The following is a 19,072-nucleotide window of genomic DNA, read 5'->3' as shown; positions in this document are numbered from 1 at the left end:
CTTTTCGAATAGGGTTTCAGAAGTTACATTATGCTTACAAAATAACAGCTAAAGGCCTGTAAGGAATCCTTCTGGCTTCTCTGGTGGCTCAGATGAAATCCTTCTGTTGTGTTCTTTGAAGTCACACACAGACAACACAATTCTCTGCTTTAAAAAGCTGGTGATACATTGACCACATGTTAGGAGCGCTTACACTGGTACAGCCTGCATATTCAACATTAGCTTTTGTTGATTCATGCTTCCAAGTCCAGAAATTGGAGTATTCTCTTTCTGAAGGTTTTTTTTTTTTTTTTTAACAAGCTGTTTTCATTCATGTCAGCTTTATCTTTTGAGTAAAGCATGTATGTTCCCCCTGGTAACACTTAACATGTTGTTTCAGTTCAACATAAGTACACGAGTTTTCAGGCTTCCAATGACGTTCAGTTAATTACATGCAAGCCCTAGTCTCCTTCTTTCTGGGGCTTTCCCAGTGGCTCAGCAGTAGACAGTCTCCCCGAAATGCAGGAGACATGGGTGCGATCCCTGGGTTGGGAAGATCCCCTGGAAGAGGAAATGGCAACCAGCTCCAGTGTTCTTGCCTGGAAAATCCCATGGACAGAGGAGGTTCATGGGCTACAGTCCTTGGGGTCGCAAAGAGTTGGACACGACTAAGCACCCACTCACTTTCTTTTTTCTGTTTTTTTCTTCAATAGATTTATAGTCTGAACAATAATTAGACCTAGCAAAATCCATAGAATTTTTATAGTACATAAAATCTATAATCTAAAAAATACTTACAGCCTACTGGGGAGGAAAAAAAAAAAACAACAACTAAATTTTCTTTACTGTTTCCAAACAAATATCAAGCATTTTCATCAATATTTTCACTCATTGTAATTATTTTCAGTCTTTATTGCACCCTACACCAAGAATTTTAGCTCAGATAATTTTCAAAGCATAGGTTTAAGCCCATAGAAATGAAAAGTTTGGTTCAGTGTAGGAAAAAGAATAAGCTGGAGACATTCAAGGTCCACCTCCCCTTTTCAGTTTAAAAAAGCGAATTCTATGGCAACAATTGTTCTGAGTTTTATCTAAGAAGCTTACATTTTCATATTTCAATTAGTCTGTGTGAATTGGTGTTTTGTATTCTGTTTTGTAAAGTACTTTTACTATTTTTACTGCTTCCATTTAAAAAAAAAACAAACAAACACTGTTGAGCCTGTAGGACAGCATTGGAATAATACATACAATAATATCATCTGTACTTAATACTTATTTATCACATTAAGCATTATTTTTTCCTGAACTCATAGAGTCTACTTTTTAAATATCAATTTTCCCTAAGAATGAATAAATTGAAGTGTTCTCTTATATAAACTCAGGGATTTAGGGACCTGTGTTGGAAAATATTTTTGCTGCTAACTTTTTATAGCATGAAAAGATACTGCAATTGGAAAGTCCCTCTTGCCATCAGTTGACAAGCATTTAAGTTTTTACTTAATTTAAAGGCATTTACTCATAACTCATTAAGTTATGAGTAAGGGGATTTTCCCCTTTTGGATTTCCAAGCTGAAGAGTCCTCTTTCAAAGCTGGACCTGAAATCTGTTCACCTTAGGCTTGCAAACGTACCACAACTCCTGAGTTACATCTTCAAATACCTGCAGCAACTCCTTTAAATTAGTTCAAAGGAAAATGATAAACATCATCTAGTTTGTCAATTCGACCACATCCGTGCAGTCTTTAAAGTCAAGCTTGTCATTTTCACAGGAAATGAAAAAAAAAATTTGTTAAAATACAGGTATCAGGCATTACTTAATTTTTTCGCCAGAGAAGTAAGTGGGAGTTAATATGTACAAAAGTTGATTGCTCCTCTTAGCGCTAGTTAACTTTTATGAAGAATCACACGTGCTTAGCATAATGAAAGTCTTCTCAATTTTCTGCAATTCATATGCTCCATGGTTGCTGATTTCACCAGCGATTCTCTTCTGATGTAGTCTGTACTTTGTTAAGATGACTATTATGATGCCTTATAATGTTTGTTAATTTTAAATTTTCATTTGTAGGGCATTTATATACATTTTCCTGTATAAATTTTACTCCTTAGGAAACTGATAATACAAATATTTGATAAAAATTCAAAAAAATGTTCTTTTTTTTTTGAAGTGGATGGGCATATTCCTTGTGTATCAAATCTGGACAAATAAAATATTCAGCCATCTGGTTTTCTAATTAGATCACACATTAAAGTGGGATGTATTTAAAGCAAACCAAAATAAAACCAAAGGATGAAGGTTTCTTCAGGGTATATGCCCGGTAGTGGGACTGCTGAGTCATATTATAGTTTTAGTTTTTTAAGGAACCTCCATAGTGGTTGTATCAATTTACACTCTCACCAATAGTGCAAGAGGGTTTCCTTTTCTCCACACCCTCTCCGGCATTGATTGTTTTTGATGGTTTTTGATGATGGCCATTCTGACCAGTGTGAGGGCCATTTGTAGTGATATGGATAATCCTAGAGTCTGTCATACAGATTGAAGTAAATCAGAAAGAGAAACACAAGTACCACATATTAACACATGCATATGGAATCTAGAAAAACGGTACTGACGAACCTATTTGCAGGGCAGGGATAGACAGGCAGACGTGGAGAACACACTTGTGGAGGTGGTAGGGGAAGGAGAGAGTGGGACGGATTGAGAGGGTAGCACTGACATCTGTAATGTCAATTACACCTTGACTACCACGTGTCAAGAGACAGCTGGTGGGAAGCTGCTCTGTTGTACAAGGAGCTCAGCTTGTTGCTCTGTGATGATCTAGGCAGGTGGGATGGGGTAGGTTGGAGGAAGGCTCAAGAGGGAAGGATATATGTATACATATAACTGATTCGTGTTGTAGAGCAGACACTGCAAAGCAGTTATATTCCAATTAAGAAATAAGTGAAAAGGAAAGATTGTTGTTGTTCAGTAGCTGTTATGTCCCATTCTTTGTGACCCCATGCAGCTGTAGCATACTAGGCTCCTCTGTCCTCCACTAACTCTCAGTTCGCTCAGATTCATAACCGTTGAGTCGGTGATGCTGTCTAACCATCTCATCCTCTAGTGCCCTCTTCTCCTTCTGCCTTCAGTCTTTCTGAGCATGAAGGTCTTTTCAAATGAGCCAGCTCTTCACATCAGGTGGCCAAAGTGTTGGAGCTTCAGCTTCACCAACAGTCCTTCCAATGAACACCCAGGACTGATCTCCTTTAGGATGGACTGCTTTGCTCTCCTTGCTGACTTGGGACTCTCGGGAGTCTTCTCCAGCACCACAGTTCGAAAGTGTCGGTTCTTCAGCACTTGGCCTTCTTTTTGGTCCAACTCTAACATCTGTACATGATTACTGGAAAAGGCATAGTTCCCACTGTCTAGATTTGTCATAGCTTTCCTTCCAAGGAGCAAGTGTCTTTTAATTTCATGGCTGCAGTCACCATCCTCAGTCATTTTGGAGCCCAGGAAGATAAAATCTGTCACTGCTTCCACTTTTCCCCTTTCTATTTGCCATGAAGTGAAGAGACTAGATGCTATGATCTTAGTTTTTGGAATGTTCACTTTTAAGCCAGCCTTTTCACTCTCCTCTTTCACCTTCATCAAGAGGCTCTTTAGTTCCTCTTTCCTTTCTGTCGTTAGAGTGGTGATAAGCAAAGATATGAGTTGTTTTACATCCCTCTTTGCTAGTCATGCTTCTGGCTCATAGGTAGGATTCGCAGGGAATTTCCCTTTTGGTGGAGTGTTAGGAAGAGATCATATTTTTTGCTCAATAATAAAACTTACAAATAGTGATGAAGCTTAAACAGTAATATCATTAGAGGAAAATGTGTCTATCATTATCATGAATATTATAATAAGGACATTGTTTTGTGCTTTCTGAAAATTCAAGCTTGCAGTTAAGAGCACTTCAGTAAATAATATCCAACTTCCAACTCAGAAGACTGCTTTCTCAGATTGCTTCTTGCGGGTCTCTGTTTGGTAACTTGAGGATCAAACAATCTTAGACTTTTGTAAGCCAGATTCATAAATATTTCTTTGTTAACATATAGTGAAAGTCACTCGGTCATGTCTGACTCTTTGTGACCTCGTGAACTGGGGCCTGCCAGGCTCCTCTGTCCATGTGTTACTGGAGATATTTGGGAGGTCCCTACTACTGAACTTTCACACAGTTTAAATTGTAAGCCACTGCTAGAGTTACTTCCTTCTATCTCAGCTTGCAACTTGGCTGTTTCGTGTCTGACTTAACCTCTTTTAGTGCCTTGCTGAAAGGGGTACCAGCATAGTTATACAAGAGCAACAAGCTATTATATGTAGAATATGACTCTCGGGTTATTACAGACCACAGTTTTAGCAGGTGCTATCCTGTATCATGCCAGGAGTCACCAGCTTTCCAGGCAGCTGTATCTACTTTCTCATTTTCCATCATCTAACTTAACATAAATGCATGTATATTTATGTAGCTTCTCACATCTGTTAACCAAGTTCTTTAGTAGTTAGGGGATAGGCTAAGCTTCCATGGAAAGGAGACTTTAAATACAGTGGGTCACAGGGAGCTCAGCTGGGTGGTGTGATGACCTAGAGGTGTGGAATGGGTGGGTGGGTGCAAGGGAGGTTCAAGAGGGAGGAGATGTGTTTACTTACAGCTGATTCACGTTGTTGTTTAGCAGAAACTACCGCAACATTGTAAAGCAAGTATCCTCCGATTAAAACTTTTAAAAAATACAGTGGGCCAGTCAAACAAGTTGGAAGTTTCTTTCTTTCTCCTATAGGAATATACTTGATCCACTCATATCCTGTTTAAGAAAAGTAACTCAGATGACCTAATCCAGCTATACTTGGGTTTGAAAACTTGGGCATGTTCTAGCTGAGCATCCGTGTCCCCAAGTAAAACTTAGAAGGTTTGATTAGGAAAGGAGAGAAGGGAAGAAAGAATATAGGAACAGTGAGTTGTCTCTGCCTGCAAGGTCCAGTATTCTATCTATCCATGTTTTCCTCTAGTATAGCCATCCTATTTCCAAGATTCTTGAGCTTGGAGGAAAACTTTCATAAGTACATATTGCAGTATTTTTAACATTACTTCAAATAATAACGATATACACATAATTTGGTAAATGTCAATAATCTTATTGGAACATCCAGTCCTTTAATAGAGTTAACTAAAGTATAATCCCAAACAATTTCAAGTTTCTTCTATGCACCTTAACTATATTGAACAAAATAGATGATTATGGATAATTAATAAAGGTTGGCAGAATACTATCAGGCTCAGGAAAGTCAAGTCATGGCAATAGTGTTTCATTTAATAAACTAATTTTCTGTTTGATAGATAGGGGGCCTGGTGGGTTTAATTACCAAATATCTTCCTTTATAAATGATATTACCTCATTATTGACCAGAGACATGTTTTGTTACCTGAACATTACTGACCAGAGATGTTTCAGTTTCACTTACATAACAAATTACTTGCCACCGGCATTAATTTCTACAAAAATCCACCCACCCCCCCCCCCCCATCGTCAATAACGTGTCACCAGTCCTTGGACGCATTGTCGTTAATGGGAAACTTTGCTTGTATCTCAAATACAGGAAGAACATCCTTCGTTTCCTAGATGCCGAACGAGATGTCTCCGTCGTCAAGAGCAGCTTTAAGCCTGGAGACGTCATACACTATGTGCTGGACAGACGTCGGACGCTAAATATCTCCCAGGATCTGCACAGCCTCCTACCTGAAGTTTCACCAATGAAAAACCGCAGATTTAAGACCTGCGCAGTCGTTGGAAACTCTGGCATTCTGCTAGATAGTGAGTGTGGAAAAGAGATCGACAGTCACAATTTTGTAATAAGGTGAGTTTTCTTCTGTTCCTAAAATGTGTCATTTCTTCAAAGACCTTTTACTTAGGACTAGACCACTGGCAGAAATAGTTAAATCTAATATTAATACTAAGAATCACTGAAAGCTAAACCTAACATTCATCTACAATATCTTTATCTGTGTAGTATCCAAATTTACTTACCCTGAAATGTCAAATTAAAATTATTATATCAATGAAAGAAAAGGTGAGCTGTAGCAATGAGATTCACACCAGCTTGTTTTTTTTATTTTTTTGGCCAAATGATAATTTTATTACATATAATACACAGAAAAACTGTTTGCTAATAGAAGTAATTACTTATTATAATTTAATTTATATAATTGTTTATTTCTATTCCTGAATAGTTTTTTGTGAATAATTTTTAATATATTTGTAATTATTTCTATTCATGAATGAATTAATTCACTTAATTTTATTTATAATCCATTTATATTCAATAAATTATTTTACTTATTCACAAAATTATGAACATTACTCTGCAATGATATAACAGATGTAACTTAATTTTACTGTTTTAATAATGATTATTTAGCATATTCTAGGAATATACTGTAGCAAATTTATATTTGATACCTTGGGCCAAATTGATTTCATCACTCTTTATATGTGATATTTGTGAATGTTAGTGTATTTTGATATTTTAGTTTTCTCATGGAATTAAACATAGCTATTTGTTTTTCATTGCTGTTCAACAGATATTTGATGAATCATGTATTTGGTTAGCTTTTGATTAACTGAAAGAAAGACAACAGTAGACAGGATTGTAATGATGACATAGATATTAATTAGTACTTTTTAATTCTCAGTTATTATTTTAAAATAGATTTGTTGGTTTATTTTATTTCTTCAGAAATACTTGCTAAATAAATGAAACATATATATTGAAATATGAAATACTGCAATATAAAGATAGATAGGAAAGAATGCTGATTTGCCATGTTGACAAATAGCTTGAAGTCTTGAAGTTATGTGGGAATCCTGCTTGTGGTAGTATAGATCTTGAAAAAAAATTTTTTTGGACTATGGTATTAAAAATAAATTTAATAAGTATTAATCATAAATAGGCCACAGGTTTTTTTTTAATAAAACAATAATAGCCATGAAAAATCATAAGAGAACACTCAGGGAATACAATTCATAGCAATGAATATTACTACAAACATTTTGTATAAGTATCTTACTTTTCTCAGTCACATGTGGGGTTAGTGATTGATTTGACATCAGTTGATCCTTTAAAACCATGAGCTTTTAAATCAATTGAACTGAGAGAAAAACCTTGTGAACATGCAGCTATACAAACAAAATTGTGTCCAAAGAGGAAACAAAAATGTTTGATGAGGGAATGATGGTGGAAATGGAAGCAATGAGCTTCAGACATTGATGTCTGCATGAAGTATGGTTGGAAAGAAAAAGTAAGGCTTCTAGAATTTCTGGAGAGATTAAAATCAGATCTCAGATAAGATGAGGAAGAAAAGATTTTAGAGTATAGTAGAAATTTCAGAAAGTAGGTAATTTGTAAAGATGATTAATACTGGAGGGATACAATGTATCCTGTATCCTTATTAATAAGGACTGACTCCTTATTCCTACATCTCTTTAAACTTCAGCATTGAGATCTACATGACGCACTGGGTTCAGCCTCACCTCTAACTCTGAAATTAGGATTGTAATGTCAGCTAACACCTCAACCAGAGCACACAATTATCTCTTCTTTTTTGTGGTGAGAATAATTAAGATCTTGTATTTTAGCAACTTTGAAGTGGGTAATACAGTATTGTGACTATAGTCACTAGGTTGAATTAGATCTCTTGAATTTATGTGTTTGTTGCAAGTCACTCACTAATGTTTGTGGGCTCCCCAGGTGGCGCTGATGGTAAAGAACCCCCCTGCCAGTGCAGCAGGCATGAGAGACCTGGGTTCAATCCCTGGGTCAGAAAGATCCCCTAGGGGGAAAAATGGCAACCCACTCCATTATTCTTGCCTGGAGAGCCCCATGGACCGAGAAGCCTGGTGGGCTACAGTCCACAGGGTCGCACAGGGTTGGACATGACTGAGCGACTTAACACATGCTGATGTTTGAGCATTTGCAAATGTAGAGTGTTTTTAGGAACTGAACTTCAGAAGTTCTTTATACTTTCCTAAGCTATGATTATTTTAAAAGCTTATTAACAAGAACACCATGGTGGTCAATCCTTAGTTAGCATCTAGAAGTGTGTTATGGTCTTACCAAGTAATAGAAAACACTGAGGATAAGTATTTCAATGAAGGCATAAGATTATTGCCAGAATTCCCTTTTTTTTTTCTTTTGCTTCTATTTTTACTAGTTTCTGAAACTAGAAACTGGAATGTTCTACCTTAAAATATGTACTAGGAAAGTGTAGCCTACAGATAGGTTTCTGATTTTCCAAGAAAAATTTTGGCAAGAATACATTTAACATTGGAAACAGATAATCCGTGCAGCGAAACCTGTTTTTTTGGTCATAATAGCTAGTTTGGAAATCCATTCCTTTGAGTCTCTTGGACACAAGAGATTTCAGTGATGCATCGTTACACCAGCCCTCCACCCTTCCTAAAACTCAGATCTTCCCCCTGGCACATGGCTCATCATCTGTTGCATCTTTTCCCTCCCCAAGTGTATGTGGCCTTTTGTGAGTGTACAAGTGTCTGTTCCACTTTAGAACAGCAGAAAGGATTTTTGCTTTAAAACTCAATCAAAACCCCATTCCTTGAAACATCAGTAGTTTCCCATCCAGGTCAAACTGGTAAATGTCACAGATTTTAGTAACGATTTTAAAAAACCTTTCAAATTTCTTATCTTCTCAGAGCTATATTGTATGTATGTGCATTTGCATAGGTATATAGTTTTAATTGGTTGTTTGCATGTATCGCCTATTGCTCCCAGTTTGTTTGTTTTTCTTCTTTTCTTGTTAGATAGTAGTTTGTTATGGGAGAGATAACTTATGTCTGATCTCTTGCCGAGGACACGGTTGGTTCAGTGACCCCTCAAGGATCAGATTTACCCAGGTATTATGTTCAATTTGACCTCTGACATGAAGCAAAGCATTCTTTTTAGATAAAATATTCATTCAACATTAGATTTCAAACTTTATCTGTATTTTTTCTGAAAGTGCTTTAGAGAAATGTAATGCTGTCTTCTTTGTTTAATGATGTTCAGAATGCATTATCACATGCAAACAGGAATCTCTTGCTCCAAACAGTTGTCCTATTGAGAAGGAAGGCAAGCTGCAGATACATGGCATAATTGTCCTGTGTAATGTATTGGTATTTTGGGAGAATGTTACTTTTAATGCCCCACAATATTTTTAAATAAGCTGCTGAAAACTGCTCGTGTTCCGTGTCTGCACATGTGGTGACAGCCATACATAAGAATTGACGCGCACACACATTGTCATGCATCTCTTCTCTTAGAAGAGATACTCCCTCGGGCTATTTGTATTCGACGTTAATCAATTAAATTAAATGCTGGGTTTGCAGGGATATCACACAAAATGGGAGTTCGATCAATATCAGGATGCTTAAAGGGGAAAAAATGAAGGTCAGAAAAATCAAAACCTTACTCTGATTCTCTAATTACTGACTAAATATTGAACTGATTTGTAAAATCTAGGTTTCACATGTACCTAAAAAACATAAAAATGTTCATAAGAGAAATACTTTTAGTTCTTAATAAAAATGCCTAAAATCATAATTCAAATATTAGCATTTTGTCAACATGTGCTACCCTAAAGACCCCTAATCTGCAATTCCTCAATTGGTGAGTACCACGTTGCAAGGAAGAGGCTGGGACAGAATACAGGTGGCCAGTCACTCACTCAAATTGAAAATATCTTGCTTTTCAGGACTTGAGATCCTGTCTGATAGGGAAAGTTCATTAAGGATGATAAAGTTCTTGTGATGCTAAAGATCTTGTCTTATAGCTCCAGATAAGCAAAAATTCAATTTAATCTGGCACCAATGTGTCAGATATAAACCTTCTCTCACCTTGTAAGCATTAGAAACATTGTTCTATTGATATTAAATTCTGTATTTTATATCTGGATGGCCTGACATGCTAAATATTGGAAAGAGAGAGAGAGAGACTCAATGCTTCAAAGGAACCCTATTGCCCAATATAGAGTCCAAGAGTTCAGGCAGAATTCATTGTCTGTGATATTAGATGAAGTTGTATACCTTTCTATACTTTAGTTTTATAATTTAGAAACTGATATTATTGTGTGAACTATTTCTCTATTCCTGAAGTGTTACAGTTTACCTACTCATAGAGCCTAGAGTGATAGTATTGTCTCTGCACAATCTTGGTGCTAAATTTACCCTATATACTCATCTAACGGTATGCTGTAAAATTTCAAGAATTTAGAGTTTGGAAGACATCTTGCATTGTTTATGTATAAGTATAAGTAAAAGAAAACAGGGTTAGAAAGCTCCCTTCCTGCAATCTATTTAAAAATATCTTTAAATCCTTTCTTGGGTCTTTTTTTTTTCCCTTTGCTTTGTGTTAGGTATAAAGTTATTTCAACAGTTCACATCTTAGACTAAAGAATATATCTCTTTAGTGGTCAAAGTTAGATTTTGCAAAATGATATTTAAAGTGCTTTTCAATTGTCCTGCAGTTTTTGGATGCTTTAGTCCCATGTGTATTTACAAAAAAAGTACATTATAATATTTGTATTGTCTATACTCAATAATTTCATAGACTTAACAAGAGTGGCTTTCTTTTTTTTCTGCCACTTTATTCTTTTAACTGAAGGATAATTGCTTTACAGAATTTTGTGGTTTTCTGTCATACATCAGCAAGAATCAGCCACAGGTAGACCCACATCCCCTCCCTCCGGAACCTTCCTCCCACCTCCCTCCCCATCCCACCAACAAGAGTGGTTTTTCCTAATGAGAACCAGAAAAGTAAGGTATTTCCTAATACTGATGCTGAAAGGTGCTGAAAGACCATCTTCCCTGGTTCTTCTCTTCCCCTCATCGTGGTGTGGAGGCGATCGTGCATTTTTCCATTTTCTGGTGGGTGCGGATGGTAGGAAGTGTCAAGCATCTACCAGTACTGGTTTTTGATAGGACAGTGTCCAGCCTCATCTAAAGTGAACTGAGACCCACAGTATGCTGTCTTTGATGCCACATGGGGGACACTGAAGTGAAGTCAAGTGCAAGTCGCTCAGTTGTGCGACTCTTTGCAACCCCATGGACTATATAGTCCATGGTGGGTAGCCTTCCAGGGGATCTTCCCAACCCAGGGATCGAACCCAGGTCTCCAACCCAGGTCTCCCACATTGCAGGCGGATTCTTTACTGGCTGAGCTACCAGGGAAGCCTGGAGGAGGTGAGGGAGGAGTTAATAACAGTTATAGTTCGCATCTGATATTTTTCATCATCAGCTGCCACTCCTCTCTCTCCCCACTGTGCTTAAACAGGTACTAGAAGCAATGAGTAAGACTTAAGTGATTTGGACATGGTTAACTAAGAGCTGGCAAAACACTTTGTGTTGTTGTTCTGACTGCTTGGGATTGCAGTTAATTTTGTTTATTGATTTCTCTCTTTCCACCTTTCATTTCTCCATTCTGTCTTGTCCCTCTCTTCCTCTTGAATAGACAACTTTGCTCATTTTTCCTGTTAATCATTGTTCTCAACTCCTGCCTTGTTTGACCAGTTCCTTTCTAATTTCCTTTTCATTAATGTTTTTTTCCTAAAAAAACACAGGAACAGCAAGGAAAGATCACTTAAAATATCCCTTTAAATATATACATATTTATACAAATAAATCTTTGCCATTCAGATTGAGATTCTGAACTACCAGCATTGACATCACTTGGAGGCTGTTTGGAAATACAGAATGTCAAAACTTGCAAAAGACCTGCTGAGTCAGAATGTGCATTTGATCACAGTACCTAGGGGTTGCTTTCGTGCATTAAGGTTTGCCATGTACTAGCATTCCCAATATGGCTAAACAGCATGCTCTAGAGAAGCTGGGGATACCCAGTATGTCTGATTTATGTAGCCTGTATTTTCAAGAATCTAGCACCAAATTTGGTACATTGAGGTATGTGCTGTTTGTTGAATGAAAGAATTAATGTAGGATTTGAGAAATTTTTGTTTTGTATTCATGTTTTATTGTATTAAATGTATACAATACTGAATTTCAAAATCAATATGTAAGAGCAGTCATGTATAAGGTTATTTATGGTCATTTAAACCTTTACAATTAAAAAGAAAATATAGAAATATGAGTAGTACAATGAAATGTACTAGATGTTGAGAATCAAGAAAGGTGGGCTTCTGACAACTACTAGATTCATTATGTTGTACACCTGAAGATAATATAATATTGTATATCAACTATAATTTAATAAAAAATAAAATGGAAGAAATAAAGCCAGAAAATGTAATATTGCACAAATATCTTAATTTCTAAACATTATTATTTCCAGTGTCCAGTGATGATGATAATAATAGACCTATAATTTCAAAGTGATTTTCTAAGTATCACATGGGAAATATAATAAAGAAATGTATAAACTGTAAATCTAAACTAATGATGAATGATATTAAAGCATATCCTGCTTGAGTTAACTGTCATAGTTGAAAGTTAAATTTGTTGCTGCATTTTCTAATAGCCATGACCATTGGCTGGAAGTGCAGATTCTCTTTGTCTTACATAAACAAGAAGTCCGACCTTCCCCAAACTTGTCAACTTTATCAAATATGTCTATAGTCGACCCTGAATAACATATTAGATAATATGAAGACACAAGAACACTACTCAAGAGTGTCTATAAAATCTGAGTTATACAATTAGAAATAATTGTAGTGAAGAGATATATTTCTTCAGGAAACCAAAGTATAAGATAAAAATGTTTTACTTTATGATGATCTAGCTTCCTAAGAGAAGGGATGAGATGTTTCACAAAATGAAAAGATGGAAGAACTGACTTACATTGACTGATCCCAATGCATTTTTATAACTCAATCAATGTTTCATTCTCCACTTGTAGAAAATTTATGGGAAACTTTAAATCATTCTCTTTGACCTTCTATAAATGCTAACTCTTTTATAGCAAAATGGAATCTTTTCTGGGAGAAAAAATTATGCTTGCTTTTCCATGTGTTCACAAAAATGGCCTTATTTGTTTTTCTTTCCACTCTCACTGAGAATGTTTGTCATTAACTCAAGTGTTTTAACTGCAAACAACTAATTTCTGGTAGTGAATCTGGTACAGGCATTAGAAAGATTTTTTTTTTTAATTCTTATTGATTAAGATGACCAAATTATATTTTAGAAATAGCAACATTGATTATTCAGTATGTTATTCATATTTTTGATCTATGAAATTTTTGTAGTTTTCAAGAAACTACCATTGTTATTTCTATTGATTTAACCATAAAATTCATATTCTAGATAGAAATGAGAATTTCTATTTAATTCTAATTAGTTATGGTTTTTAAAATTAACTTAAAACTAAATATGGAATTTTTGTGGATTGTGATATGAGTTGGGCTTCACTGGTGGCTCAGCTGCCAAAGAATCTGTCTGCAGTGCAGGAAACTTGGGTTTGATCCCTGAGTTGGGAAGATCCCCTGGAGGAGGGCATTGCACCCCACTCTAGTATTCTTGCCTGGAGAGTCCCCATGGACAGAGGAGTCTGATGGGCTATAGTCCATGGGATCACAAAGAGTCAGACATAAAGTGATTAATAAGCACACCTGATGTGAGATAAGACTCTAACTTTTTTCCTTATAATCATGTGACTCCTTGGATGAAAAGATTTAATCCAGAAGAAATTTTTTTTTAATGGAAGTAACAATGAATTGACAAGCTATTTTAAGTTTTAAAACATTATTTTAAAATGCTTATCTCATTTTCTAAAAATGCAGTATTAAATACAGTTTCTTGTCTATCAATCCAACAAGGATATTTAAAATTCTTAATATTCAGCATAAAGTTATGTTGATATTGGCACTCGTATGAATGCTTTTAAAAATGAAAACTGATACAACTTTCCCAAAACTCAGGTTGACAATGTCCTGCAAGCCTTAAAAATAGTAGATTGCTTTATTTACCACTTCCAGTTCTAGGAATCTACCCAAATGTGAACTCCTATTTAAGTGTAAATGCCTTTTATAACTCAGAGCAAGAAAAGGATGAGTGCATATTGTACATGTGGATGATACATCATTCAGCACATGGAAAAGAGGAATCTCAGGCAGAGATGAGTAAGCACAGAGACAATTGCTTTCAATGGTCTTAGGAGAAGGCAGTGTTTGGGACTCCTCTGCTATTAGGTTCTTAACAAGGGATGCTGTGGAAGGGGAAATGGCAAGGTATGCTGGCCTTAAATCGTGAAGGATTGTTTCACATGAAGGTTTCACATGATATCCTATAGGCCAAAAGATGGCCTTGCAGTTTATTTGTTTATTTGTTTGTTCTTGTTGGGATTTTGTTCTTCCTATTAAGCAGGAGAGGAATATAGAGGTAAAGAAGTATGAGCATATTTGCAAATGAAAAGACCATGATAATGAATAAATCAAAAATAAGAAAGAGAAAGAGCACTCACTAAGATGCTAGAGGAGGCAAATGTGATGAATTACAAATCACAGGACAGAGTAAGATGATAGACTTCGATGTTAAGAGTCACACTAATATAAAATATGGTGGAGAGCATGCTTCCCTGACTCCAGAGAAGCATTAGCAAGTGGGCAGTTGACCATTTCATAGATTTTCAAAATATAGCTTCAGTTTTGGGGTTAAAGCGTTTGTTACCTGCCTACTAACATCCCAAAAAGTAACATCATGGCATCCGGTCCTATCACCTCATGGCAAATAGGTGGAAGAGAAAGTAGAAGCAGTGACAGATTTTATTTCTTGGACTCCCAAAATCACTGCAGATGGTGACTGCAGCCATGAGATTAAAAGATATTTGCCCCTTGGAAGAAAAGCTATGACCAACCTGACAGCATATTAAAACGCAAAGACATCACTTTGCCAACAAAGGTCCACATAGCCCAAGCTGTAGTTTTCCACTAGTATGTGCAGCCGTGAGAGCTGAACCATAAAGAAGGGCTAAGTGCCAAAGAACGGATGCTTTGAACTGTGATGTTGGAGAAGACTCTTGAGAGTCCCTTGGACTGCAAGGAGATCCAACCAGTCCATCCTAAAGGAGATCGACCTTGATTACTCATTCAAAGGACTGATGTTGAGCTGAAGCTCCAATACTTTGGCCACCTGATGTGAAGAATCAACTCATTGGAAAAGACCCTGATGCTGGGAAAGACTGAAGGCAAGAGGAGAAGGGGATGACAGAGGATGAGAAAATACTGAAAATAGTCTAAATATGGAGATAATGAGGGGCAAAGTGAGAGAGTGACAGTAGGGATACATGGTGGAAGGAAGTTTAAGAAAATCAAAGAATATATGAATTGTATAATTTATGACTTAATGGACGTGAATTTGAGCAAACTCCAGGAGACAGTGAAGGACAGAAGAGCCTGGCCTGTTGCAGTCCATGGGGTCACAAAGAATTCTATATGTCTTAGAGACTGAACAACAACAAATAATTCATGGAAAGGGCAAGTAATAGTGAGCATGAATAAGCCATGTTTCAAAACGTAACATATTTTTGGATGGCAGAAAATGGATCTTGAATAATCCAAATTGGTTTCCATTGGTTCCTCTGAAAAAGTCAGGCTTAGGTTCAGTTCAGTTCTGTCGCTCAGTCGTGTCCGACTTTTTATGGCCCCATGGACCGCAGCACCCCAGGCCTCCCTGTCCATCACCAACTCCCAGAGTTTACTCAGACTCATGTCCATTGAGTCGGTGATGCCATCTAACCATCTCATCCTCTGTCATCCCCTTCCCCTCCTGCCCTCAATCTTTCCCAGCATCGGGGTCTTTTCTAATGAGGCTTATGCTAACACACGACATATGCTAACACATTTTCTCATAGATCAGAGAGTCTAAATGACTTTCCTGAGTATACACAGTAAGTTGAAGAAGGAAACAGCAGAACTTTTTCCTCTCATACTCAGAGTCTAATACTTTATTTTTAAATGAAGACTGGAAACGCTTGTCTTAAATTTTGTTTCTTTGCTGGCTGGTCAAGCCTTAATTGTGGCATGTGGGGTCTTCAGTCTTCGCTGCAGCATGCAAGTCTTTAAGTTACGGCTTGCGGACTCTTAGTTGTGGCGTGTGGGATTTAGTGTTCCGACCGAGGACTGACCCCAGGCCTCCCTGGACTGGGAGCGCAGTCTTAGCCACTGGACCACCAATAAGTCCCTGAAAACACATCTTTTTAAATTAGAAATAATAGTGTTGCACTAGAGTGTGAAGTGTTTTGATTGCATGTTTATTCTGAATGTGGAGACCAGTGAGAAATTATCTTAATTAGGATATATTTCAAATTTTGATGACAAAACACGTAAAACAGAAGAGGGAAGGCCGTTTTTAATGTCTGACATTTCCACGAGGTACCAGCAATTCTTCAAAGGCTGGGTTAACAAAGCAAATTGAACAACAAATAAAATCACATGAAAGCTGTGTGAATGGTAACTATATATGGTGATCATTTCACAATATGTACAAGTATAAAATAACCATGTGTACCTTAAACATATACAATGTTATATGTCAATTATGTCTCACTAATGCTACCAAAAAAAGCAACAAAAACTTAAATAACACCAAACCAACCTTATAATATTTAGCATTTTCTCCAGTTGTGGTCTGTGGATCATCCAATAAGAATTCTTTTCTTTTACTAAGCACCTGCTGTGTGCCAAAAATATGTCAAAATATTCTAGAGACAGATAATAGAGCTGGAGACTCATGACCTTGTCTCTTAGATAATCAAATGTGATAAACCCTTAAATAAGATAAATTTGGTTTCAATTTCCATCTTTTCCATCCAATTTACTTTCAGTCTTAAGTGACTTATTTACTTCTCTAAACCCCAGTTTCTTTATATGTAATATGATGAAAATAATCTCTTTCTTCCCTTTTTCTGTGGGTATAGATAATATGTGTGAAATTGCCCAGAATAAATCCAAATACACATCAGCTATTCCATAAATGTAGATAGATCTTCCTTCCTTTTTGATGGTATCAGGATTAACATATTGGTGGTATACTCCTGGTGGTAAAATTATATCTGTGACCCAGGTACACAGGAAGATGTAAATATTTGTGCTTAAATGGTTGTTGTTGCTGAGCAGTACATATTCTCTCATGAAGTGCAGTTAAAATAATACCCATCAGAGAGTTCAGAAACTTGGATCCCCTGGCTGGCTTTGCCTCTAAATATAGCTGTGTGACTTTGAACAAATACTGTAAACCATTTTGGGCTTCAGTTTCCTAATATGCCAAATCTAGCCATTGAACTAGATGGACTCATAAATTCCTTTCTGGCTCTAAAACGCTATGGCTATCTTCTTATGATTCAATAGACGACTTTGGAATAGAGCCTGTCAACTTGCATTGTGGTTTGAATTTTTTTCCTTCTGGTTGTCATGTTCTATGAATAAATTTCCTTCTCATCAATCAACTTGTATAAATAGCATTCTCTGCTTAATACTGTATATCCTTTAATCTGGTTTTCTGTTTCCTCTGGTCCAGGAGTATTGCCTTTTCTCCTGATGTATGTGAGACCTGAAATCAGGGGAAGGGTTTTACTTCTCAGCCAAAGAAAAACAAGACTAAGTTTTTGTTCAATTTCTTTTTAATTTTGATTGAAATATAGTTGATATACAATTTTGGATTAGACTCAGGTGTATAGCAAAATGATCCAACTTTCCATACATAAACCGTCCGCCTTTGATAACTACGTGCTATGCTTGGCCGCTCAGTCGTGTCTGACTCTTTGCTATCCGATGGACGGTAGCCCTCCATAAGCTTGTTATTTATGGATCAAGACTAAGTTTTAATGATTTATACAGATTATTCTAAGTGAGATGAGATCAGGGCCTTGGGAAGTCCCCATATGTACAAAATACATAAAGAACTGGTGAATAAAAGTACTATCAAAAGAGAGAGAAATTGTTTCACAGCAGTATCATGTTGTATGGTTTTGGGGAAAGGCCCCTGACATTTTTCTGGGAGATAAGACCTTCCACTTCTCATTATATACTGTACTCAGTTCAGTTCAGTTCTGTCGCTCAGTCATGTCCAACTCTTTGCGACCCCATGGAATGCAGCAGGCAAGGCTTCCCTGTCCATCACCAACTCCCAGAGCTTGCTCAAACTCATGTCCATTGAGTCACTGATGCCATCCAACCATCTTATCCTCTGTGACTGTGACATCCTCATGACTCTCAAGAGTCTTCTCCAACACCACAGTTCAAAAGCATCAATCTTTTGGCACTCAGCTTTCTTTATAGTCCAACTCTCACATCCATACATGATTACTGGAAAAACCATAGCTTTGACTAGACAGACCTTTGTTAGCAAAGTAATGTCTCTGCATGTTAACATGCTGTCCAGGTTGGTCATAACTTTTCTTCCAAGGAACGAGCATCTTTTAATTTCATGGCTGTAATCACCATCTGCAGTGATTTTGGAGCCCAAAAAGTAAAGTCTCTCACTGTTTCCATTATTTCCCCATCAATTTGCCATGAAGTGATGGAGCCGGATGCTGTGATCTTAGTTTTCTGAATGTCGAACTTTAAGCCATTTTTTTTCACTCTCCTCTTTCACTTTCATCAAGAGGCTCTTTAGTTCCTCTTCACTTTCTGCCATAAGGGTGGTGTCATCTGCATATCTGAGGTTATTGATATTTCTCCCGGCGATTTTGTTTCCAGCTTGTGCTTCCTCCAGCCCAGTGTTTCTCATGATGTACTCTGCATATAAGTTAGATAAGCAGGGTAACAATATATAGCCTTGATGAACTTCTTTCCCTATTGGAACCAGTCTGTTGTTCCATGTCCAGTTCTAAGTGTTGTTTCTTGACCTGCACACAGACTTCTCAGGAGGCCGGTCAGGTGGTCTGGTATTCCCATCTCTTTCAGAATTTCCCATCTATTTCATTGTCATCCACCAAAATTCTTGGAACTACAGCTTGATTTATGCCATTAATGGAAACTATTTTTAGAATATTAGAATTCAGTTTGGTACCAAGTGTTTATAGTGATCGGCTTTTGGGGGAGACTTGCAAGTGTCCTATGTTTGAAAAGTGATTTGGCTTCTGT

General features: G+C 36.9%; 1 protein-coding gene across 1 annotated transcript in view; it reads left to right on the top strand.

The window, feature by feature from the left end:
- The window catches only part of ST8SIA4 (ST8 alpha-N-acetyl-neuraminide alpha-2,8-sialyltransferase 4), a 99,066-nt gene that overhangs the window by 11,682 nt on the left and 68,312 nt on the right, over nt 1–19,072 (top strand). Inside the window, 1 exon segment of the mRNA XM_020892805.2 lies at nt 5,590–5,847. Coding sequence (XP_020748464.1) covers nt 5,590–5,847 — 258 coding nt within the window.

The sequence above is a fragment of the Odocoileus virginianus genome, chromosome 3 (genome assembly GCF_023699985.2).
Source record: "Odocoileus virginianus isolate 20LAN1187 ecotype Illinois chromosome 3, Ovbor_1.2, whole genome shotgun sequence".
NCBI lineage: Eukaryota > Metazoa > Chordata > Mammalia > Artiodactyla > Cervidae > Odocoileus > Odocoileus virginianus.
Note: the sequence above shows the minus strand (reverse complement) of the source record. Positions and strands in the feature narration are given on the sequence as shown.